This window comes from Mesoplodon bidens (genome assembly GCF_964165515.1).
Source record: "Mesoplodon bidens genome assembly, chromosome: 6".
Lineage (NCBI taxonomy): Eukaryota > Metazoa > Chordata > Mammalia > Artiodactyla > Ziphiidae > Mesoplodon > Mesoplodon bidens.
Genome location: NC_138162.1, coordinates 27,769,222 through 27,794,068, shown reverse-complemented (window position 1 = coordinate 27,794,068; position 24,847 = coordinate 27,769,222). Strand labels below are relative to the sequence as shown.

Genomic DNA, 24,847 nt, shown 5'->3' with positions numbered 1-24,847 from the left:
TGACAACCCCATTAATTTCATATTAATTTTTTTGCAATCAATAATTATTATTTTTAAATTAATTTTTATTAGAGTATAGTTGCTTTACAATGTTGTGTTAGTTTCTGCTGTGCAGTAAAGTGAATCAGTCATACGTATACATATATCCTTTTTAGATTTCCTTCCCATTTAGGTCACCACAGAGCACTGAGTAGAGTTCCTGGTGCTATATATTTGGTTCTCATTAGTTATCTGTTTTATACATAGTAGTGTATAAATGTCAATCCCAATCTCCCAGTTCATCCCACCCTTGGTAACCATAAGTTTGTTCTCTACATCTGTGACTCTATTTCTGCTTTGCAAATAAGTTCATCTGTACCATTTTTCTATATTCCACATATAAGTGATATTATACATTTGTTTTTCTCTTTGACTTGCTTCACTCTGTATGACAATCTCTAGGTCCATCCATGTCTCTGCAAATGGCACTATTTCATTCCTTTATATGGCTGAGTAATATTCCATTGTATATATGTACCACATCTTCTTTATCCATTCCTCTGTTGATGGACATTTAGGTTGCTTTCAGGTCCTGGCTATTGTGAACAGTGCTGCAATGAACATTGGGGTGCATGCATCCTTTTGAATTATGGTTTTCTCCAGATATACACCTAGGAGTGGAATTGCTGGGTCATATAGTAGCTCTATTTTTAGTTTTTTAAAAAATTTTATTTAATTTATTTATTTTTGGCTGCATTGGGTCTTCGTTGCTGTGTGCGGGCTTTCTCTGGTTGTGGCGAGCAGGGGGTACTCTTCGTTTCAGTGCACGGGCTTCTCATTGCAGTGGCTTCTCTTGTTGCGGAACACAGGCTGTAGGTGCCTGGGCTTCAGTAGTTGTGGCATGCAGGCTCAGTGGTTGTGGCTTGCGGTCTCTAGAGCACAGGATCAGTAGTTATGGCGCGTGGGCTTAGTCGCTCCGCAGCGTGTGGGATCTTCCCAGACCAGGACTTTGAACCCATGTCCCCTGCATTGGCAGGTGAATTTTTAACCACTGTGCCACCAGGGAAGTCCCCCTTTGCTTCTTATAAGAGGTTGATGAGGAGTGTCCAGTGGTGATATTTTTCATATCTTCATTTCCAGGTCATGCCATAGACTATCAGTATTCTCCTTACTACTTGAAATATAGTTATTAGCAACTTTAAATCTAATCAGGTTGAAGAGCCAGTTCCAGAAACGCCAGAACCAATTCAGAAAACTCATCCTTAAAACTCTGTTTCTTTAGAAACACTCTCAGTACCAAAATCTCAGTCAGGGTTCTCTGGAGAAATAGAAGCAACAAGATAAATATACAGAGAGAGAAAGAAATTTATTATAAGGAATTGGCTCAGGCGGTTATGGAGGCTAAGTCCCCAGATTTGCAACCTGCAATCTGGAGACCCAGGAGAGCTGATGCTGTAATTGTAGTCTGAGTCTGAAGTCCTGAGAACCACAATAGTTAGTAGTGTAAATTACAGTCCAAAAGCGGGCAGACTCGAGATCCAAGGAGAGCCGATGTTTCAGTATGAGACTGAAGGCAGGAAAAGACAGACGTCTTAGCTCAAACAGGCAGGAGTTCCCTCTTTTTAAAGGAAGGTCAGCCTTTTTGTTCCATTCAGCTTTCCATTGATTGGGTGAGGGCCACCCATATTAGGGAGGGCAATCTATTTTACTCAGTCTGTTGAATTTAATGTTAATCTCATCCAAAAACACCCTCACAGACATACACAGAATAACGTTTGACCAAATAACTGGGCTCCCTATGGCTCAGTCAAGTTGATACATAAAATTAACCATCACAGGATAGGTAGTCACTAAATTATTTCCATTTTACAGATGAGTAAACTAAGCCTTGAGGAGTTTTAACATACCTAAGCCCACACAAGTATAGATGACTTTACAATGGGATTGAGTTTATAGTCTTCCTCCAAAACTCATGTAACTATTATTTCACCCACCTGACAGCAGTTATCTACCCAGGCGCAGTAGCTAGGGATGAAATAATCCAATCTTCTCTTGTCTGTTATATTATGGCTTCCACTATAATTGAGGTTGTATGTGGTGTCTTTATAATTTTTTAGTTTTGTTAGCTCAACACATAATATTAAAAGACAAACTAGTTCAAAGACAGAGAGCCTTACAATACTTTAACTGATAATACCACACATACAGAAAGAAAAATTCAGACCAACCAGAGGTGTGTTCTGGCCTCAGGGAGAAAGGTTTAGTGAATGTCCATCATTGCCCTGAATGAGAAAAACTGGGTCAGAGAAGAAAATCCACCAATAGAGGAAACATAGATGGGTCAACAATAGAAAAGTTATCTTAGCTATGGGACCAGGACTGTGCAGCAGGCTTTTCCCATGGCTTATTCAATGATCTGTATACACTATTCACCTTAAAAAATTTTTCTTTTCATGCTAACCAAGCAACATTTTAACTAATAAAATGGTTTTCTAGACACCCTGATTACAAGATGGGGTATGGGTAGGGGATGTCAAATTCTGGACACAAATTAGTGATGATTCCACCATCAATTAATAAATGTTTTTTGAGCTTATATGTGATATAAGGTGTGATAAAGATAATATTCGAAAATATATTTACAGGCTTTTCTCATCGCATTTCCTTGCTTTTATTTTTCCCCTGGTTCTATCTGAAACTGTGCGTAATGATTAGTCAAATCCATTTCACTTGCCTTCATTAATCAAGGTCGTTTTAACACTTGCATGTCCTCCAAGCAGCTCCTAGCCTAAACAAGATGTTTGCCTAAGTTATTTTCCAGGACCTTGGAGTCTCAGCTGTGTATAGTTCAAGATGAGCTAGTTAAGGGTAGCACCATCGACCCTCCAGCTGGGCAGGTGCTAGTGTCTGCTGGGTGACCTTTTGAACGTGGAGAGGCCTGTAGCTTAGCTACACCTGTGCAGGACCACGATTATCGCACCCTTTCCCAATCACCTTTCACCACTCCCCCCACGCCTCAGCCTTCCCTGCTTCTTTATTGGTCATCCCATAAATAACCCAGCCCCTTGTCTTCTGGGAGGTGGATTTGAGGTTTGCTCTCCGGTTTCTTCTCTTGGCTGCCTTGGGAGTAAAACCTCTGCTTCGAGCCTTGGTGACTCAGCGTTTTGGCTTGCTGTGCCTCCTGAAAAATGAACCTGGCTCAGTAACAAATTTGGTGGGTCAACTAGGAGGTAAGTCCAGATGGGAATTTTGCCTGTTGGTTTGTCGGCCTCTTGCTGGTGCTGAGAGCCTGTGTACGAATCCAAGCAGCTGCCTGGTCCATTTGTAATGGGACCGTCCTTGAGATTTCTCTGGGGAGGTGCCACCAACCTTCAGCACTTAGTTTCGTTTTGCAGTGAAAAAATGGTTTTGGGTGTTTGGGTTTGGAAGATGCCTTTTGGGTAACCTTGTTAAAGAAACACAGCTATGCCCAGGTTGTTTGTGCGATCCTGACCCGGTCGTGGGTTGGAGACCCACCTGGTGGGATGTGGGCAGACAGTATAAGAGGTTACAGCCGCTGAGTTACCTGGGTTAAAGGCCCTGGATTTTTTTTTTTTTTTTTTTTTTTTTTTCTTTTTGCGGTATGCGGGCCTCTCACTGTTGTGGCCTCTCCCGTTGCGGAGCACAGGCTCCGGACGCGCAGGCCCAGAGGCCATGGCTCACGGGCCCAGCCGCTCCGCGGCATGTGGGATCCTCCCAGACCGGGGCACGAACCCGTATCCCCTGCATCGGCAGGCGGACTCTCAACCACTGCGCCACCAGGGAGGCCCTGGATTTTGTTTTTTGATCTTGTCAGGTGGGGCAAAATCCCTTAAGTCAAGTCCCCACTGGAGGTGTGATTGCTGAAATGGGGCAGCCAATGGGATTGACCTGGGCCCATTCTCGTTTTTCAACTTCAGATTTAATTGGAATTAAACATTATGTCAACTTATAGAGATGACCCAAAGAGGATGGAAAACTTTCTTTCATCGATTTCTTGCAACCCACAACCTGACCTGGGCCGGTGTTCAAAATTTATTAACCACCCTCCTCGTTTCAGAAGCATGTAGAATGGTGCTGGATAGATCTGGGGAGGAGGCAGGTGAGCTTCATTCAGAAACCCCTGGCGGCCCGATACAGGCTGCTTGCCAGCACAGCCGAACCAACAGTGCATCCTAACTGGGATGTGATGCTGGGGATAGGCCCAAACCTGGACATTATCGAGACTGCATTCTTGCAGGATTGTGAAGAGGGGGCCGAACAGCCTTAATGAAGCACAGAAGGGAATGCAGAAACGGAATGAGGAGCCTTCAGAATTTCTAGAGAGGATCTTTAAAGCCTATGGGCGTATACAGACACAGTCCCTGAGGCCCAGAGAATTTAAAGATGGTTAATATGACTTATTGGTCAGAGGGCCTCTAATACACAAAGGAAAATGCAAAAGGTGGAAGGGGCTTTAGGAAAGGGCTTTAGGAATGCCTATGTCTTAGCTTGCTGAAATTGCCTTTAAAATTTTTAATGGCAGGGACCACGTTTAGGGAAAAGGAACAGTGGAGAATGAAACAACAGGCCACTCTGCTGGCGGCTGCCTTAACACAGAGACGAGCTGGACCCCCACAAAGAACTCAGCAAAAGGTAGGGGGCCCCAGGCCCTAAACTTCTCCTGGAACAGGTTACCCGATAGTGGGTGTCACTCTGGCTTTCTTTCAGTTCTTCACATGTGTAAAACTCGTTTTTGCCCCAGGACCTTTGTACATGCTGTTCTCTTGGCTACTTTCTGTCTATTCATCTCCAACTCATTGTAATGTGTATGTCACTTTAAAGAAGACATAACACTTGCCCTATCTAAATCAGGTCTCCCTTCAAAGCGCTAAATGTTTTGTGGTCCTCCTTTTCTTCCACTTGACCCAAAATTCCATAAGGGTGAGAAGTAGGTCAATTTTGTTGCATATTCCCAGTTCTTGGCATGACTCTTGACACATAATAGATGCTCATTAAATACCTGTTGAATGATTGTATCACTCAATCCTGGGATATTTGGACCAAGAACTAGGATGCAAGCAAGAGATTTGATGTTCATTCCAAAATTCCCACGATAGTAGAAGGGATGACAGTAAATAACAGACAAGTTCTAGTACACATCTTGACTTCAGCAGGGCAAGAATAGTGTAACAGCCTTAAGGCAACCTCCTTAAAACGAACTAGGGCAAGCTGGTATTTGTGTCTGCCTCCAAGACACTTAAACACCCTCGAAGTTCTGGTAGTTGCATATAATAGGGAATTCAAGGCAATTTTTTGGAAACAAAAATGCTATTCCTGTCTCTTCTGCTCTTTAAATCATACCAATAATGTCTGCTTCTCCTCCTGTATATGGGATTATGCCTGCTTGCATTCTGATTCACTGGAGCTACATACAGTCCTTCTGTCTATTATAGTCTAATTAGAGAGATCTCTAGAGTTTACCAAGAGAGGTACCCACATCTTCGTAACCGCTGGGTGCAGTTTCCTCACCCTTATTTCTGTATCTAAATATACTTATCTTTCATTTACCTTCAGGCCCCATGCAAATTCTCTTTATTTCCAAATGAGTCACAGTCTCCTTCGGACAAATTAAGTGGAACCCTGGAACCTGTCTATTTGACAAACTTGGCTCTGTCAGATCCTATTCTGGGTGCAGAATCAAAGAACTGAAAGATGTCACAAATATCCTCAGGGGCTAATAGTCTCATGAGGTTGCTTATGTCCACACACTATATCAGCCTTTCTTTTGTTTCTTCCTGCTTCCCTCTCACAGTGAGTCAGACTTCTCAGGCTCCTCTGGGCTTTCTTTAAAAAGAGGAAGAAAAGCTCATTGCAGAATTCATCCTGAGGTGATAGTGACCACTCCTCCCACTGACACAGAGGGCTTTGTCCTGGTTAGAAGGCCCATGTGGGGGGTCTCTAGCCTTAAGAAATGAATCTCAAATGGCAGGCTTCCAAGATCAATATGAAGCCAGTGAAATGACTTGGGGCTAAATCAGGGGTAACACTAAGTTTCCCTTGTCATAATGGGAGGAATCAGACTGGCTCTGTGATCCCAGGGATGTGAGCCCAGAGATGGTCCTTAGTTCCAAGTGCCCCAGTGTCGTGTCCTGTGGAGCATCACTCACTGAAGTCATCAATAGCATATCAAGGCCAGGAAATTGGAGTCTGTGGCCAGAGATCTCAGAACACTTCTAACTGGTTCTTCCAGGTCGAAACCAGAGAAAAGAGTAGAAGGGTAACCCTCACTTGGTCAGCTTATGTTCTTGGAAATGCGATATCTGGTAGTTACCTATTTAGATGGTCTCCCATTGTGATAAGAAATGGGCAATGTAAAATCAATAGAGTCTGCCAGTATTTTTCAGAATGTCTTATGAACAATGAAATTGAGCTCTCATTGCCGTTATTAAAAAATTATATATTTAGAAGATGAATCACTCTGAAGTTGGGCAACATTATACTTAGGTAGTTTATACAAGATTGGAAGCCTCAGAACTTGCAAATTATTCCTTCTCATAACTAGAATGCATCTTTCTCATGATGTACTTTGGTCAGCTACACATCTAATTATAGTCTAATACCTAAGTAGGTAGATGACATTGAAAAACCTCTGAAAAGATGTGGACTTGGTTCGCAGACATTTTGGTGTAGTGGAAAGAATGGAATTTGGAGTTGGGCAGACCTGGATTCTAATATCAGTGCTGACGTGTATAGCACTGCCTTGGGGTCATCACAGCTTCTCTGGGTTCCTTGTTTTGAACAACCAGATTATGGTTGTGACGTAGCATCAGGGATGAGTAGGGCTTTCAACACTTTCCTTTCTTGCCCACTTCCCCAACTTTTAGTCAGACTTCACTCAAAAGATGTGTGTGAGTGTATATACATGTAAGTGCAAATAAGTTTAGGCCAGAATGAGATGGGGGATGAGTTTTAGCAGAGGTAACTTTTCCTAAAAATGATTCTGACTTTTTACTGACACCTTAGAAGTATCTATGGGCAAGCTGAAGACAAAGGTAGCTTGCTAGGCATCCAGAATGTGCCTCTGAGTGTCTTAATTTCCAGAATTATTTTGTCTAAACACACACTCCTTCATGAAAGGACATTATCAGTCATGCCTCTGTTAGGATTGATCCCATAGGCATGGAACTGAGGAGGATAAACACTTACTGAGGTCACGTCATTGTGACTCTTCAAATACCTTTGCCCAGTGGATGAAGCTTCAAACAAAGGACACGAGCCAAGATACATTTTGTGATAACTTTTTTCTTTAGAAAAAAAATATGTACAAAAAAAGCTAAGAAGAACCAACATGGAAGTGTCGAGAAAACGTTCTGATAGATACAGACAAGGGAGCTCCTGCTCTCAAGGAAGTTACACATTAGTTATTACCATGCTAGAAAAATGTGATGCAGTTAAAATTCTAGAACAATTAAAAGCCACAAAGTCAAGCTGTTGCTCTGGGGCTCTAGATTGTAGATGCTCTGATACCCTTTCTGCAAAATAATACTGTGCAAACTGTAAAATATTCATTTTCATATAAAGTCCATACAATATGATCTACAAAACTGAGTTGACAGGGGACGCTGGTACTGGCAGTTTTTTGGAAAGAAGGCTGCAGTGTCACCTGCCAGCCCAAAGACATTATTGCAGAAAGATCTTGAATTTCTTAACCAGGAGAGGCCATTACCTAAGAATCATACCCAACATTCCTCAAATCCAGAATTTCCTGCCATTGTTTATGTAACTTAGGTGATTTTATTAATACGTTACTTTAACTTAGAATGTAATCACATGTTAAGAAATCAGAAAAAGTTCTTTTTCAAAGTAATACTTCTTTCTACACAATTGATTTTGCGATTTACCATAAACCAACATTGTCTTCCCTGCAACTCAGAAGTTTTTTTATTTTTAAATTCAAAAATTCTGGAGGAGGCAGCAACTGTTATAATAAAAGATTAAACTGAATTATTTCATTTCAGTGTCTATAAAACTGAGAAAAGAAGGTTTGTGTACAAATATCACAAAACAACATCAACCATTGAATAAATGTGATTCTTCAATGCACACCTGAAGAAGAAGAAAATTTTGTTTAAAATTCTGGCATAAATATATTAAAGCTGACTAAAAAAAAAAGAAAATCAGGGCAAGCTACATCACTTCCTCATACAAAAAATGTACAAAACATTAGCCTCTAACTAGATAAACATAATACGTGTCTTCACAGTTTGACATCAAGTAACTGTGTGCCTTGAAGTATCGAATTGGAGGGTGATTTAAAAAAAAAAAAAAACAGCTTGTGACACGTCAGCCGTTTCAGGTAACTTCGGTCATAGAGGCAGAGTGATTCTGCAAACACAAGCAGATAAAACCTTAGTTGACTCATGCACACACTCTCCCCAGAATATCCTCCTGCTTTCCTGTCTCAAGTTCATTCTGTTCCTACTCCCTGACATGGTCTTCCAAGGACCCTCAAATTGTTACCTCTTCTATTAAAACTTCCCTGATTTTCAACCCAAATAAGACCATGTCTTATATCATGCTTAACTATATTCTATGAAATAGATTTTCAACCCAAATAAGACCATGTCTTATATCATGCTTAACTATATTCTATGAAACATTTGAAGATCTAAAAGTAACTTTAGCTTCATCCCATATCTTTTTTTAACATCGTGGCTTTAATTTTGAACAGTTCTAATCTTTGGAAAATTTCCATATGATATATTCTGAGTCATGAGTTCCAGAGCAATGAGTTTAATGTTTTCGGATGCACAAGGGTTTTTGGTTTAAGGTATCGTTGAATTTCTAGAGAATGTGATCTAGATGCTTTTGAAGTTTCTTGATTTGCTTTATAGTCTTGCATGTGGTCTGTTTTCAATGTTTTGTGTGTTTTGAGAAGGATTATATATGTGCCTTAGATCAACTTTATTAATCATCTGTCTTTTACTATATTTCATTTGCTTATTACTGAGAGAAGTGTTAAAATCTATTATTGCAGCTTTGTCCACTTTTCCTTGTAGTTCCATTAATTTTTGTTTATATGGTTTGTTCATAATAACCCTTATCTCTTTTGTTTTAATATAACTTATATATAATCCCACCTTTTTTCAGGCCCAAGTCTTTCTCTTTTGTTTGAACTTAAAACTTCCAGTCCATGGGATTGGTAAATACCTTAAGAAATGGTGGCTTTAGATCTAATTTATTATGGGTTTCCAGATTCCTGTTTGTTTTTAGGACACTAGAGATGTATATTCTTGAGAGTTCAACTATGAATTTTAGAAACTGAATATTCCATATTTTTCAAGGTATTTTTATCTCCTATATTTGTGAAAATTGAGGTTTTTATATTTCTTGCCATAATGTGAAAAATGTATGTTTTTACTTTTATAATATGCTTTCTTTTTAAAATTTTTGGTCAATAATTTGGTCATTTATATGTTTATAAGAGTCCATTTAAAAGTGGGTGGTAAAGATAAAGTAGTTTAACAGCCTAAGATAACTAACTGGGTGACTTTGGGCAGATTTCTTTAACTCTCTGAGTCTTTTCTTTTTTCTATTTATAATTTGAAGTCTATAATATCACTAGTTCTAAATCAAGGGGTGGTGACCATTAGAATTCCTCTGGGACTACTTTCTTATATGGCTTTGCACCCCAGAATGGCTGAATCAGAATCTTCTGGAATAAGGTCATAGGTATCTGAGTCTTGAGATAGATTGGATCCTTCTTTTTTGTTAAAGAAAAAAACATCATCTCCCCTCTATATTGCCCCACCCCCATCAGGAGACTTTATACCACACACAGTGAGTTAACACACTGGCTCATCTCTCATTTCTCTGTTAATATAAACTGTGTTCAGCAAAGACACAGTTGCTCAATGCTAAGCTTGATTACACAGGTGAAAGTTGGTGTGAGGCCACAGGACGAGGATAGCTCGGAGCTTTGGAAACTTGACCATTTTTATTTCATTTGGATTCTGTAATTTTTTACTTTCTGGTTTCTCTTTAGTATTGGGGAAAGATGTTAGAAAATGTACCGTCTCAACCACAGAAGGCAAATACTCAAATTTGAGTTGATCTTTTGGAGAGGAGGAAAGAACACTGAAGCTCTGGGGCTCCCTGTGGCAAAGGGGAAAGGATGTCTCTGGAAGAAGGCAAGGGAGGGTGAGGGCATTCCCTCCCCAGCTAGACAGTCTTCTCCTTGAGGCACTCTGAACAGCTGGATGGATTTCACGTGTGAGAATGTGTGCTTTAAAGGCAGGTTCATATCTTGTCTCAGATCCCACAAGTCCTCCTCCCGGGAAGATGGTTCTATCCCAGAAATTACAAAGGAGCAGCTTCTAGTAGAAGCCATGGCTGCTGCTGTTGCACAGGAAGCTCTCGCCCACAGGGGAAAACACAGGGCATATTTATTTTGGAAGAGCTGTAGCTCAGTGTAAACTCTGCCAGCCCTGTGCAGCTCGGCTCACACACACTGTTCCCTAGAGCATGTTTCCATATTCAATGCTGAGAGTTGTGGATTTCAAAATGGAATTTTCCTCAAACGTCAGGCCGTGTGGTGTACAAGAGCAAGCAGGGCCTTTAGAATTAGATGGGCTGGGGTCTTAATCTTGACTGGGTGACCTTCGGCATGTTACTTAAACTCTTTGTGCCTTACTTCATCTATAAAGTCGAATAATAATGCAAATTGCAGGATTATTGTAAGGACTGAATGTGAGGGCTTGCAATAATTGCTCATTTTCTCTTCTTGGCCCACAAATAAAGGGTATGTCCTCCTAACTACCCATGTGGAAAGCAGATGCTTGGTTACTTGGATATTGCACAACTAGTATGGAAGGCATCACTTAAGAGGCAATACTTTCCATCCGGCTTCCTGTAGCTTTATTTTGACTAGCCTGCAGAAGTCCTGTTCATCATTACTCATAAACTTCTACTTACCATGGAGTTTCACATATTGACTAGAGCCCAATTGTAGGTTCTCAGTTTTGACTAGAGGGTCTAGTTCAGGTTTTGGTTCTGGCTTGCATCTGTCCATCTATCACATATTTATTTCACCCCTAGTGAATGCCAGGAAATATAGAGAGTAAGAAAGACATGGTTCATATACTTAATCTCTCAGTCCTTGTGGGAGGCAGATATGAGGGGATTACTGACATTAATTGTGAGGGTCAATCACACCTGGGGCCGTGGGGTCCCTTTGACCCAAGCCTGGTGTTCACGAAAGGCCTCAAATTGTGCCCAGATGAGAGGATATACATGGAAATAAAGATACATGGACAGATTTGAAAAGTTCAACTACTGCCTGTAGTGAATAATAAACTAAAACATATTTTTAAAGAATTTTAAAAATCTATATTGCGAATAGCAGGTTTTGAAATCAGGTTGGCACTCCATTTTTCAATGTAAGTAGAATCCCCCAAAACATGGCCTGGATGTCTCTTGGCCTGGTCAACTACTTACTGGTCCTGAGGGAGAAGAGAGAAGTCTGGAGAAGGCTTCAGACAGAAGGTGATGCTTGAGCAGTGCTGGGTGAAAGGATGGGGCAGAAACAGGGTGCTCTTTGACCAGGACATTCAGGGCAAAGTCGACAGCATTTACGAGGACAGACTGATACGTTTGTGGAACTTGGCAAACAGCTTGCTTTTTAAATTCACCTTTGTCATTAGTTGCTTCATCTCAAAAAATAGAGGGAACCACTCTGACCTCACCAGGTACAAGAACATAATTAGGGAAGAAAAACTGGGGAGAGTCTATTTCACCATTTCATTACAAGGTTTTATTATTTAGCTAATTCGTCATTCAACCTGCATTAACTGGCTATATATAAACAAACCAGTAGTAAAAATTTCACTATGTTATTTCTAATTGGACCAAGTCAAAATTTTCACCTTAATACAGGTGAAGGGAAAATGAACAAAATACTTGGCACTGGGTTTAATGGAGAGCCCTAAATATTTTTCCCAAGGTGGAAATAGCTTTTTTTTTTTTCTGGTTCATTAATAAAATTAGACTTCATTAAATGTGAAAAGAAGTAGGATAGTTTCTCAGATGTCTGATAGTTACTCTTTAAATAGTGAAATATTTTACACTATATTGATATGAAGTACATGATAATTCCAGTGGGAGGAGATTTGCTTCTCTTGCACTGTGTAAAAATGATTTAGTAAGGAAATGCCAAATACAACAAGATTTCAAGATAGACTGTTACAGAAAATAAACATTTTAGCAGGATTCAGCTACATGAAAAATGTGTCATGATATAAAAAACCTGTTTTATTATTAGTTATCCCCATTCTGTCTGCTTAAAGAGTCGCTCACCCCAGTTTTCCCACTTGCTGGCTATGTGGCTTGGGGAAGTAATTTACTGTTGCTATTTTCATATTCCTCTCGATCTGTGAAATGGGAATTATACTACTGATTCAGTAAGTTTTTGTTCAAATAAAAATATATTTGTAAAGCACCTAGCAACTGTCTCAGGCAAAAGTCAGTGCTTTATACCATGTTTCAGGGCTCATTTCAGGTGGCAAGTCTTCTCCGTGGCTTTCCCTGCCTTAGAATAAATTTCTTCTTCATCTGTGTTCACAAAGCACTTCGTGTATCTGATTCAGCATGCCATATTATGGTTACTGATTTATATATACCTTTCCTGATCATCTGTGAGTTCCTTGAGCACAGGACTATGTGGCTAGTTATTCATCTCTGGCATGAAGCAAGGTTCTGGTGTAAATAAGTGATCAGTTAGTACTGTTGCACTGAATTTTTGAGGGTCATCAAAACAGATCCAAAAGGACGCTTAGTTACCTTTTTTAATGTGCTGCCAATTTACATCTATCACTGGATGTACAAAGCATGTCTTTCCAAATGTTGTCCTAGTTACTAAATCAAATGGGCCTCCCCCAAGAGTTGGTGTAAATTTCATAACTGTGTTATTACATTGGAGGTCAAGGTATCCTGAAGCAGTTGGGGTTTAAGTTAGACATGACTAAGAACTTCCTGAGGAGGGGCCAAGCCCTGGAAGGAATTGAGGGAAGCTGTGAAGTTCTTGAGGGCCTTTATGTCAGATTATTATTGTTGCTGGGTGGATTCAGTTATGTCCTGTTTTCAGTAGAGGAATGGATTAGTTGACCTCCAAGATAACAGGCCTGGAGCCTCCAGGTTTGGTTTGCTAAAACCACTTTACTGTACCTGTGCACTTAAGGTTTCCAGAGGGCTTTCTATCCTTGGGAAAGCCATTAGGGGTACTCCACGGGGGTCCTCGGGTTTGGGTTTGGAAGGAGATCCTTGTGTTCCTTTAAAGTTATGGACCACACACATTCCCTGCAGGATGAGGGGAAAAAAGATTGGGGTCAGACTGCAGCCGTCAATGCCTGGCCATCTCTGTGGATGGCAGGCCTTCCCCCTTAGAATGTCGTTGCATAGTGACTTGTGAGCCAGTGGGTAGGGACCATGGAAAGACCTGGGGCATGGTTCAGGCTGTCTGCTGCTGAGCATGTTCTAGGTGCTGAGGAAGCATCTGTTTGATCACCAGATGGCCAGGGATGCTCAGTCTACCCCCATTGAGCTTGTTTCCTCACCTGTAAAAATGGGAATAATACCTACCTCATAGATTTACAACAATTAAAAGACATGATGAATGTAAAGCACCTCATAATAACAGCTAACATTTACTGAGGGCCACTTATGTGTCTGGTACTGTTCTGAGGGTTTACCTTATTTCACCTAATCCACTCAGCAATCTTATAAGGGAGGTACTATTATCCTCTCCAACTTAGATAAGGAGGCACAGAGAATTTAGATAACTTGCCCAAGGTTACACAGATTTAAACTCCATAGCCTCTAAATCACACCACCGCTGTAGGATTTTGCCACTTAACAAGTGCCAGACATACAGCAAAAATGCAATGTTATCTAGTCTTTAACTCTTACCTAAGATGATTACCCTTAAGTTCCTTAGCAAATAGTCACATAATTTATTAGTGGCACTTTTATTGCTTCCATTAAAACTCCCTCTCTAAATTACTACCCACTTGTCTTTATTTCCTACTGAGCCCCCTTCATAACTGAGTCTGTTCTAACCATCTTGTCTCTTTCCATACTCTCTTCCATTGTTCTGCGTCGTTTTTTCTATATCCAGTGCCTCTGAATCTTTCCTGTAGCTCCTCAAACCCCACAGAACGTTCGCATGAATATTCTCTACCTGGCTCTCCTCTACCTTACTCTCCAGCTCTGCTTAAACTTCCCCCACTCAGGAAATGGGAGAAGTGGAGGGTGTAGGAGCTCTGGGGTTGGAGAGAGCAGGTCAGATTCCTGGCTTACTGGCTGGGTGGCCATTGGGCAAGTCACTTATCTGTGAGCCTCACTTTCCTCTTTTATAAAATGAGGATAAGAATACTGTTAGGGCAAGATAAACAAAACAAACACAGAACTGATTGGTGGTTACCAGAGGGGAAGGGGGGCGGGGGGAGCGCAAAATAGGTTAAGGGGGTCAATTATATGGTGGCAGATGAAAAGTAGACTTTTGGGGGTGAGCATCTGTATACAGATGTCAAATTATAGTGTACACATTGAAACATATGTTATAAACCAAAGTTACCTCAGTAAAAAACACTGTTTGGGTTGTCCTGGGAGCACATGATTTGGTGTATATAAAGTGTAGGGCATGTAGGAATTGTTCAACTAACTTCCTTCCCCTTTCCCCCACTTTCCTCTTCATAAGAAACACAAAACCATAATGAACATAGGCCACAAATATGCTCCTGTTCAGACTCTTCTTTTTCGGCCTCCTCCAAGTCTCTGCTTTGGAATGCTTCCGTTCTCTTCTACAAGGTCCACTCCTCCCATTTCCCAGCTTGGCGAGTGTATATGTGAGGTGTGTACATGCAGATACAGTGGGGGACAGTGTGGCCTGCCTCCTACCAGACCCGTTCAACAGCAGGTATGGGTCTTACATAAAGATCATTTGTGGAAAACAAATTTTGACATTCATCATCAATTGGGAAGGCAATACAAGACTTAACAGTAACCAAGTGGTAGGAAAGAGGGCTGCAAGTTACTGAGAGAACACAAGTTGAATGTTAAAGCAGAATTTGTGCATGGGGCCTCGGCAAACACAAAGTTTTTGGATTTCATCCCCTAAAGACCCCATGAAATTGCTTGGAACAGTCAGTACCGCTTTTTCTCTTTAGCTGGGGTTGAGCTGGATCCAGGACTTATGGGGACAGCAAAAGTGTTTCTTTGGAGTCCAAGCCTTCATTTATGTACTATTGATCTGTTTGTAAAATCCTCTCTTCTCTTGAAGTCACCTGTATTCTCTCCCCCTTTTAAAAAGCACCCTTAGGGAAATACCTTCTGAGAGCTCAACATCTCAGGATCATCTCAGCACCACTTTTCCTGCTGCTTCATCCAGAGAATTTGCATTTAAGTCCCTCATCTTTCACTTTAGAAAGAAAGACTGGATCCATTAAAAATAATTTTGAATTCAAATGGAGCTTGCCAATTAATGTTCCGAGTAAATGCAAGCATTTTCTGTGTGTATCTGAGCAGGTAAAAATATTGGGAAACTCTGAGTTAGAGGTTGGGAGAGGCATATGTGCATTTTGTATGTTGGGGAGGACATACATACAGAATCCCCGTATGGAAGGGATAGGACAAGGAGAAGTTAGGTCATAGGCCTGTGAAATCTATCTGCGTGTGATGTTAGTCTTAACGGGTGCCTTGGACCAGAAAGGGCAGAAGGGGAGGAAGCACATCCAGGCTGTGATGGCTTCTGTCTCCTAGGGGAGGCCCTGCTGAATGTTATTAGGAGGTTGATTTCATGCACAACATCTGCAGGCCTAGTGATTTACTGTAAATCCTTCTGGGTGTATTTTATTTTATTTTATAAATTTATTTTATTTATTTTTGGCTGCTTTGGGTCTCCGTTGCTGTGCACGGGCTTTCTCTACTTGCAGCGAGTGGGGGGCTACTCTTCATTGCGGTGCGGGGCTTCTCATCGTGGTGGCTTCTCTTGTTGTGGAGCATGGGCTCTAGACATGTGGGCTCAGTAGCTGTGGCATGCGGGCTCAGTAGTTATGGCATGTGGGCTCAGTAGTTGTGGCGCACGGGCTTAGTTGCCCCACAGCATGTGGGATCTTCCCGGACCAGGGCTTGAACCCATGTCCCTTACATAGGCAGGCGGATTCTTAAACACTGCACCACCAGGGAAGTCCCTTCTGGGTATATTTTAAATCCTTGAAGATAATTTTTAAAACTGAACCTCTATGGTATGCCCATGCAATGGAATACTACACAGCAAGAAAAAGGCATTACTGATAACATGCTTACGACATGGATAAATCTCAAAATAATTATGCTGGGTGAAGGATGCCAGGAAAAAAAAATACATACTGTATGATTCCATTAACATTAAATCTTAGGGTAATCTAATACAGAAGATCAGTGGTTGCTTAGGAATGAAGGGAAAGGAAGGGTGGGAGAGAAGGATGTATCTGTAGGTCAAAATTGGTCAAATTATACACTTCCTGTGCCATTTATTGTATGCCTGTCATACCTCAAATCTGTAAAAATTTAAAAAAACAATAAAAGTTAACCAGAACCCTTCTCCAGGAAGTATTATGTGGTTGAGAGGCCACTTATAGTGGAAATAAGATGCCCAAGAGGCATGTTCAGATAACAGAGGCCCCCTAAAACGTCTGGGTGTGGTTAGCTGAGGGTTTTCATATTTCTGAGTGGGATATGCAAGTCTGGGCCAGAGTGGAGTTTCTTGAAATGCTGGAGAAGGAGCTGCCTGCTTGCGTCAATACTTCGTTCTCTGTTCTTCGCCCAAGCAACACTTAGCTTATGCTCCCAGTACGTTCTGAACAAGTATTTAGAGAATCATGGTTTGAATGTATGCTAAATTGTGTCTGCCCAGCCCCAAGGCCAGGGTTGAAGCAAGTGGAGCAAGCTGTCCTTCCTGAAGCCATCCTACTCCTGACCCACAGGGGGAATATGTAGTCATATTTCTGAAAGAAAGGGCACAGGATACTTGGCGAGTAATTGCAACTCACAAGGTTGGGGCCAGAGGAACTTGGACTTAGACTGGAGTCTGGGGAGCTTGACTTGCCAGGATCTTGGGCAGCATTTCAGAGGGCACCAGAGGGGAAAAAAGTAGAGGGAAGCTGACCTACCAGAAACAGGGCTACAGCAGTGCCCAGGATGAAGCCCGCGATCACATCCGAGCAGTGGTTCCGATACTCAGAGACCCGGTTGAGGCCCATCAGGAAGGCTGTGCAGAGGGTCCCGAGGCACAGCACCGGCTTGGCCAGTCGACTGCTTTTCGTCTTGATTGTGCTTGTGATGTACATCTAGGTTAGGACAGAGACCGGGCAGTGACTGGCAGCCTCTGCATACGGTGTATATACACACATGCACGGACATACACCAGCACACACAAACGGGCCTGCACCAAAGGAAGAACGATGAATGAATGTACATTGGTCTCGGTGCTTTGCATTCTGGTGGGCATGGGAACAGAAATTACAGTGACGTGAATGACTGCATAACAATCAGGTTCAGAGCATGCAGTTTTTATGCAACAAACTAAAGAATCACTTGGGGTATTAGGAAACCCAAATAAGAATCTCAGATGCCAAATAAATCTTCTATGAGAATTAATTTTATGGAGAAGACCAGGTAGGTGAGTGGCAATACATTTCACTTTTTGTGTCCCCCATAATCCTAGCGGATTCTTCACACTTTCAACGAATATAAAAGCATTGACTGATTAGTTAATTGACTGAATTAGAACTTCCAAACCAGTGTGTCACATAAATGCGTTTCAGTTGTGCTGGGAAATTGATTCTCACAATCCTTGGGATAGCTCGATCAGCCCTATCCATTCATTTACTCCAGCATGTTTTAAAATAAAATTATCTATGTGGGCCATGACATATAAAAAGTTGGGAAGTCCTGATGTAAGTAAAGGATGATGCAACTTATGACCTGTGAGTTGTAGGTTGTTCTTATTCCATTGTGAGGAGCTGGGTAAGACTCTTAAGTATTTCATAGGCTCAGTTACCAAATGTGTCCCTTGTGGCTTAGAGTTAGGAAGATGTGCCTCTTTCAAACAAGTAAATACTTTGTTACACAACCTTTGGTAATGGTTACAAGAAACCACTAGAGGGCGTAATTGATCTATCATCGCTTCTTAACAAGTGTGCTAAATGAGTTTGCAACCCAGAAAAATAGTCTGCCAATACTTAAATTACAATCTATGGTGTGCTTGTATGGCCTGAGCACATGTAAGTTCACATAGATGCATTTTTAAGTATTATAGTGGAAACTTAATTTCCTAGAATGATCCTTCAGCGCTGGTGTGAATACAGGAAGATAGGATTTTCTTTGTTACATGTAATAGATACCTTATAAAACTGTGGTTAGATCAGAGTTACATAAATTAGAGCATATCATTACACCATTCTGAGGCTGTGTAGGAAATGTTACTTGACATCTATACTAGATATATTTAAATTTAGTTTTTTATGCTTCTATATTGTTTTTTAATTATAGCCTTTATAAATCTTTCCTATAAGATTATAAACTTTTTTTTTTTTTTTTTGTGGTACATGGACCCCTTACTGTTGTGGCCTCTCCCGTTGTGGAGCACAGGCTCCAGACAAGCAGGCTCAGTGGCCATGGCTCACGGGCCCAGCCGCTCTGCGGCATGTGGGATCTTCCCGGACCGGGGCACGAACCCGTGTCCCCTGCATCGGCAGGCGGACTCTCAACCACTGCGCCACCAGGGAGGCCCAAGATTACAAACTATTAATAACATGGGCCTATGGTTAGTTATTATTCTTCACAGCATTAACTAGTACTTAGGAAATCCTTGTTGAGTAATTTCTGAAAGCACACATAATAGGGGCTCGGAAAAATGTTTACACAATTGGAATCTTGTATCAGGGTTTCTGATTATAGTCTGTCTGTGGGACATGATTTGAATTGGATTATATCTGAATCCTTGAAAACGTGCTATATAAGCATCTATTCTGAGTAAGATAACTTCTTTCTTCCCAAGAGAAATTTATATCTCACTTGATGAGACAGTGTTTTTTGATGAGTAACAGATTTATTTTTATAATGGTGTTGTAAAAATTGATTTCAGGGCCTCCCCTGGTGGCGCAGTGGTTGAGAGTCCGCCTGCCGACGCAGGGGACACGGGTTCGTGCCCCGGTCTGGGAGGATCCCACATGCCGCGGAGCAGCTGGGCCCGTGAGCCATGGCCGCTGAGCCTGCGCGTCCGGAGCCTGTGCTCCGCAACGGGAGAGGCCACAACAGTGAGGGGCCCACGTACCACACACACAAAAAAATTGATTTCATACAATGATGACTTGAGTTTGATAAAAATACAGAAAAAGGTGCAAGAATACATTGCTTCATATAACTTAGGTCCTAGATAATCTAGGATACAAAGTGATATTTTGAAAACTGGAAACTATGCCAAATGCCTGAAAAGACTTTGTTTAAAAAATACCTGGTGTAGATTTTTTTGGGGGGTGGGCAGTAAAGCCAAGAAACCTCACTGAGCTAAACTGGTCTGTTTATAAATCAGACTTCTGTATTATTTATGTTCATGTTTCCTTAATATGGCGGTAGCTGAAATCACTTTTTTTTTTTTTTTTTTTTTTTTGCGGTATGCGGGCCTCTCACTGTTGTGGCCTCTCCCGTTGTGGAGCACAGGCTCCGGATGCGCAGGCTCAGCGGCCATGGCTCACGGGCCCAGCCGCTCCGCGGCATATGGGATCCTCCCGGACCGGGGCACGAACCCGTATCCCCTGCATCGGCAGGCGGACTCTCAACCACTGCGCCACCAGGGAGGCCCTGAAATCACTTTTGACATGTATTCATTAAAGAGTAGATCTAAAAGAAATAATTAGGCTTATTTTGGAAAATTGATCCTACAGATGTTATCCTATAAATTGGACAAAAAAGCGCCATTGTTTTAAAGAGAATATTCAGCAATTTCTTTCAAACTCTGCTAAGTGGACCAGACCTGTAGTCAGTCACCTTCACTCCACCCTGAATGTATGTATTTGGGGCAATGGCATGGACACACTTCCATCAGAAGCAGACTCAGTAGGGAGTGCAGTGACTGTCGTTGGATGGGAGGGGACATGCTCCGTGGGGGTGGGGCCAGGGCACTCAGAGGAGACTCAGAGTCTCTGGGAAGACTGCGTAGTTTGAAAGGGGTCTTTCCTCTGCCTTCTCCTACCTCACCTTTCACTGAGAATCACTAGACTAGTCACACCCCGAATATAAAATAAGTTGAAGGAAAAGGAGTGTTTTCAGCCAATAGTCACTCATCCACAGGTAAATACACATGATATCCAGCAGTGGAACCTTTGCACTGATCTCTCTACTTCTATACGCTTGGTTCTAAGGAAACAGAGGTCAGAAAAAGGTCAAATGAGGTCATTTCCAAAGTGGATGCAATTAAAGAGCAGGAAAAAAAAGATGGACACCATCATTTCTTCTATTTTAAGATGCGAGACACACTTTGGGCTTTCTCTCTGAAGAGAGCACAAAGTTTAGAACATTATACCCCAGTGGGGGCAGTCAAAGCTTGTGTGACCTACGGAACAGTGAGAAGTAAACTTGTGGGTGTTGGGGGTCTTTTAGGATCACCCATCTGTCCTGGCAAAGTGATGAAGAAGAGTATTAGGAGGAGCAGAGGAAAGCCATGTCTTTATCCGGGTTTGCCTCACTGCCCAGGCAGGCGTTCACATGAGGCACACACCTGCAAATTTGTAGACAAGTGTGAGAAATGTGTGCTGTTCTAGAACCAACCAAAGCTTTGGCAAAGAGTGCTGTTCTGGGCAGTGAAAGAACCCCATACCCGGTGCCAGGAGCCTGGGCCTCTGCTCTGACTCTGTGTTCTTAGCTATTCTCTGGGCCTCAGTCTCTGCATCTGTAAAATGGGAGGATGTGACTAAGTGATTATCAACAGTCTTGCCAGAATTAACATCCTCTGGCAGGTCTTACATTGGGATGTTGAGGGTGGGGGCAACAGCATGATATAATAAAGGAGAAACATATTGTAACATGACTTTAAAAGTCACCAGAAGTAATGAAAGAATGGCGGGGAGGGTGGCGGAGAGACCCATCACAGCCAAAACTCCACGTGGGTCATACTCACCGTGGCATATAAGGCGGAGTAAATGCTCAGAGCAGCATGTTTGGAGGGAAAGGACCTCCTAGCCTTCTCTATCACCTCCAGGTCCCCAGTACAGACGTTCCCGTTGTTGATGAACTGGTGGTGCACCCGGCAGTCTGCGCTGGTGTAGTTGGGCTTGCACACCGTCAGGAAGTACGGCGTCAGGTGCCCCGTGACCACTTGTCCGGCGTTTACAAAAATGTCAGTAGCAAAAAGCCCAAAAGCAAATACCCCTATGAGGAGATTTAAAATAATTAGGAAAGGTGACATACCCCATCGATTGGTTTTGTCCCTGAGAGAAAAACAGCGGTGAGAGTCCATGACAACCTATCAGAAAGGTCCTCCCCAGAGTCAAATTGTCCCCTCACCTTTATCTTTCCAGGGAGTGGTGCCTGCTTCCCAAACCACTGTTTCTTCCAAATTGGTGCAGTCACGCTGCTGTTAGCATTTCATTATTTTGTATAAGTAAATTAGAAGCAGCATGTGCTAATGGAAGGAATTTGAATTTTGGAGTCATGTAGCGCTGGGCTCCAGACCCACCTTTGGTGACTCATTCACAGTGTATGTTGTTTACCTTCTCTGAATCTTGGTACCCTTATCACAAAGTGGTTGGGGGGAGTGATACCTCAGAAAGGAGTTGGAAAGATGAAATAAAATATGTGCAAAACACCTGCTGCGTGCCTGGCATTAAGTAGTTACTCAACATTAGTTCTCTTTCCTTCTATAGAAAATACCTTCCCCCTGGTCCTGTTGGAAATGCAGATACTCCTTGGAGGAGTTATCATGGCAGGTGAGAGAATGAGGTTGTTAGGAAGTCGTCCCTAAAAGAGAAAAAGATCACTCTAGAAACCTTGATTTAATTGGATGTTTCATTTGATGTTGGAAACAGAAAATGAGGAGGAAGAGTGTTAAAGATGAATGTTGTTGACCGTATCAAATTACCACAAACTGAGTGGCTTAAACCAACACAAATGTATTGTTTTACAGTTCTGGAGGTCAAAAGTCCAAAATAGGTTTCACTGGGCTAAAATCAAAGTGTTGGCAGAGCCGTGTTCTTTCTGGAAGCTCCAGAGTGGAATTCATTCCTTGCTTTTTCCAGCTTCTTGCCTTCATTCCTTGACTTGTGCCCCCGCTCTCCCCCTACCTCCCCAGCAATCATATCATACGAGCTCTGCTTCCATTGTCACGTTCCTTTCCGTGACTCACTCTCTTGCTTCTCTCTTATAAGGTTACATTGTCTACCTGAATAATCCAGGATAATCTCAAAACCCTTAATCCAATCACACATATAAATTCCTTTTTGTCATGTAAAGTAATATATCCACAGTTTCTAGGGGTTAGGACATAGACATTTCGGAGCAAGGAAGGTGTTCTTTTACCCACCATGCTGACTTGGCCTGCTTGGCCAAGAACCCCGTGGGTAGGCTATATTTCCTGGATTTTATCTGTTCTCTGGTAAATTCCACAGGAATATAGGATTATCCCCAGCAAGCTTGAACATGAATAAGCAGAATTCCCTATAGGAAGTTTCACTGTGGATCTTTCAAAGCCTATACATACATCTATGGATTCTCTGTGGACTGTTTTCTGTTAAATATATCAAGAGCAGCTGTGCAGAGGCAAGGTACATACAAGTCATTTGAAGAGATAAAGAAGACTTTTCAAGTGTGACTCAATTATGGGAGAAGTTGGCAAGTGTGAGAGGCAGCATTAACCCTTGTAAATGTCAAGGATCTGCTATATTTTCAATTAAATTTCTATCCAATTCTGACTTCCATATTCAATGTCTTGAATCTGCAAATTGTGCTGACTTCAGCACCTAAAAGTCAATCCATTAGAGCAGAAGCAAAGACAAGTTTGGCTGAAACCTTCATCCGGTTTCCATTTTGACCTGTATTGATTGTTATAATTTTCTTTTTTGTGGCTTTGGCAGTATGTGCTTTATCAGAATGAGAACTAGCTCTTTTAATACCTTCAGCCGGCTCACACTCATAGCGTCTGACCTCTGAGAGTAGGCATTCACTGGTCATTCGTGGTAATTTTCACCCACAGTTTCTGAAGTCTGGTTAGAAATTTTGTTACATCTTCAAGCAAGATTCTCAAAGACCAGGTCCCTAGCTTTTTCAAGGGGCAGTAAGTCTGTCTAGACATACTTTTCCAGGAAACTAGGGTAACGTGATTTAAAAAGGGAAAAGTGACAGCATTTTCCTCTGGGATTTTATTTGTCAGAATGCTTCCAATTAGGGCGAATTCTTTCTGAGATAGAGGATTTCTAGGCTCCTTGGATAGGTGTCTGAAGTGCCAGGTCCATGGTCACAGTGAATCTGTGACGGGCAAATTTCCACTTTGCTGCCATGTAATATTATTGCTGAAAGTTGCTTTCCCCTCTTCTCTTTGCCTCTCCTGGATTTTGTCTGCTTCTCCTGATGGCTTAACAAGCATTTGCTTTCCAAACATTTCATTCTGGTGTATTTGATTTACCTTCAGAAGGGCAGTCCCGGGGATTCCACTTGCCTGGCATGGGCCATGCCAACAAAGTGCAGTGGAAGCTGCAGCGGTGATTCACAGACAATGTCAGATCATACGGGGCTTTTGTAAGAAATTCCAGCTATCCCTCTGTTAATCCTGAGCTCCTTGTGTGTATGTTACAAGCCTCAGAAGCCAAACAGAGCTGCTTTTATCCTCAGAGTCAGGTAGAACACTGTTTATGGTCTCCTGTACTGCAATATATGATTTGAAGGAGATGGTTTTAAAGTGTCTATATATCCTACCTTGGTGTCTAAAATTCTTTAAGTGAGATCATCTTTTTGAAATTTTAACAGATACATTTCTCATTCCTGTAACCCTCCCTAGCTGGTTCTACTTATGGCTCTGTTCCCAATGGTGTTCCTTGTTTCAGCGGAGCTGATCACATTTCTGAATGGATTTATAGCAGACACAAAGTCTAACAGTCGAGCTCTTTTGGCTTGCCAGACCTATGTGCTTGAGACACGTACTGCTGTTTTTGTTTGGAATTCTGAAAAGACTTGGATGGGAAAACCAAGAGCCATGGTCTATAGGATAAGACCATTGAGTTTCTAAAATAAACCCTAGAATGCGGAAGATGAGGCTGAGGGTGTCTCCCAAGGAGACAGAACCCTGCCTGGTCTGGCTGTGAAGGAGTGAAGGGGCACCCCATGCTCCTTGCCACATGCTGGCTGTCAAACCCCAGGGGCAGGGCAATAGAAACCTCCAGAATGATTTTTGGAAATCAAGTTGAAGCATGTCCTGTGCCTCCCAGGAGTGTAGCTCAGGAGCGCTGGACAACTTTTAGAGAAGTTCCACATCCAGCACAGCATCAGAGCTACAGGAGCCTGCATTAGCAATGTTGGAGGGAGGATCAAGTTGTTTGAGCCCTAGGGTACCTCCATGCCATACATTCTGGCATGGAATGGGCTAAGCACTTGTGAATTCCCACATCCCTAAGGGGTGAGGGGCAGTAGAATGCTGAGAGGACCAGGAGGCTAGAAAAAATGTGGCATTAAGACAGAGACTGGCATCTGTTGATGGAGTTGTCTGTGGTCCCTGTTTTGATGATACAGATTGCTAAGGTAACCTGAGCATGCCTCTTCTTTGTGGCCTAAAAGGATCTGACACCCA

At 42.1% G+C, this 24,847-nt stretch overlaps 1 protein-coding gene across 1 annotated transcript in view; it reads right to left on the bottom strand.

Annotated features, from left to right (window-relative positions):
* Positions 1–72: 72 nt before the first annotated feature.
* Positions 73–24,847, bottom strand: part of PLPPR1 (phospholipid phosphatase related 1) — a 65,251-nt gene continuing 40,476 nt past the window's right edge. Inside the window, exons 3-5 of the mRNA XM_081238145.1 lie at positions 21,191–21,441; positions 17,184–17,360; positions 73–13,332 (exon numbers count right to left, since the gene is read on the bottom strand). Coding sequence (XP_081094271.1) covers positions 13,192–13,332; positions 17,184–17,360; positions 21,191–21,441 — 569 coding nt within the window. The 3' untranslated portion in view covers positions 73–13,191. The remainder of the gene's footprint in view (positions 13,333–17,183; positions 17,361–21,190; positions 21,442–24,847) is intronic.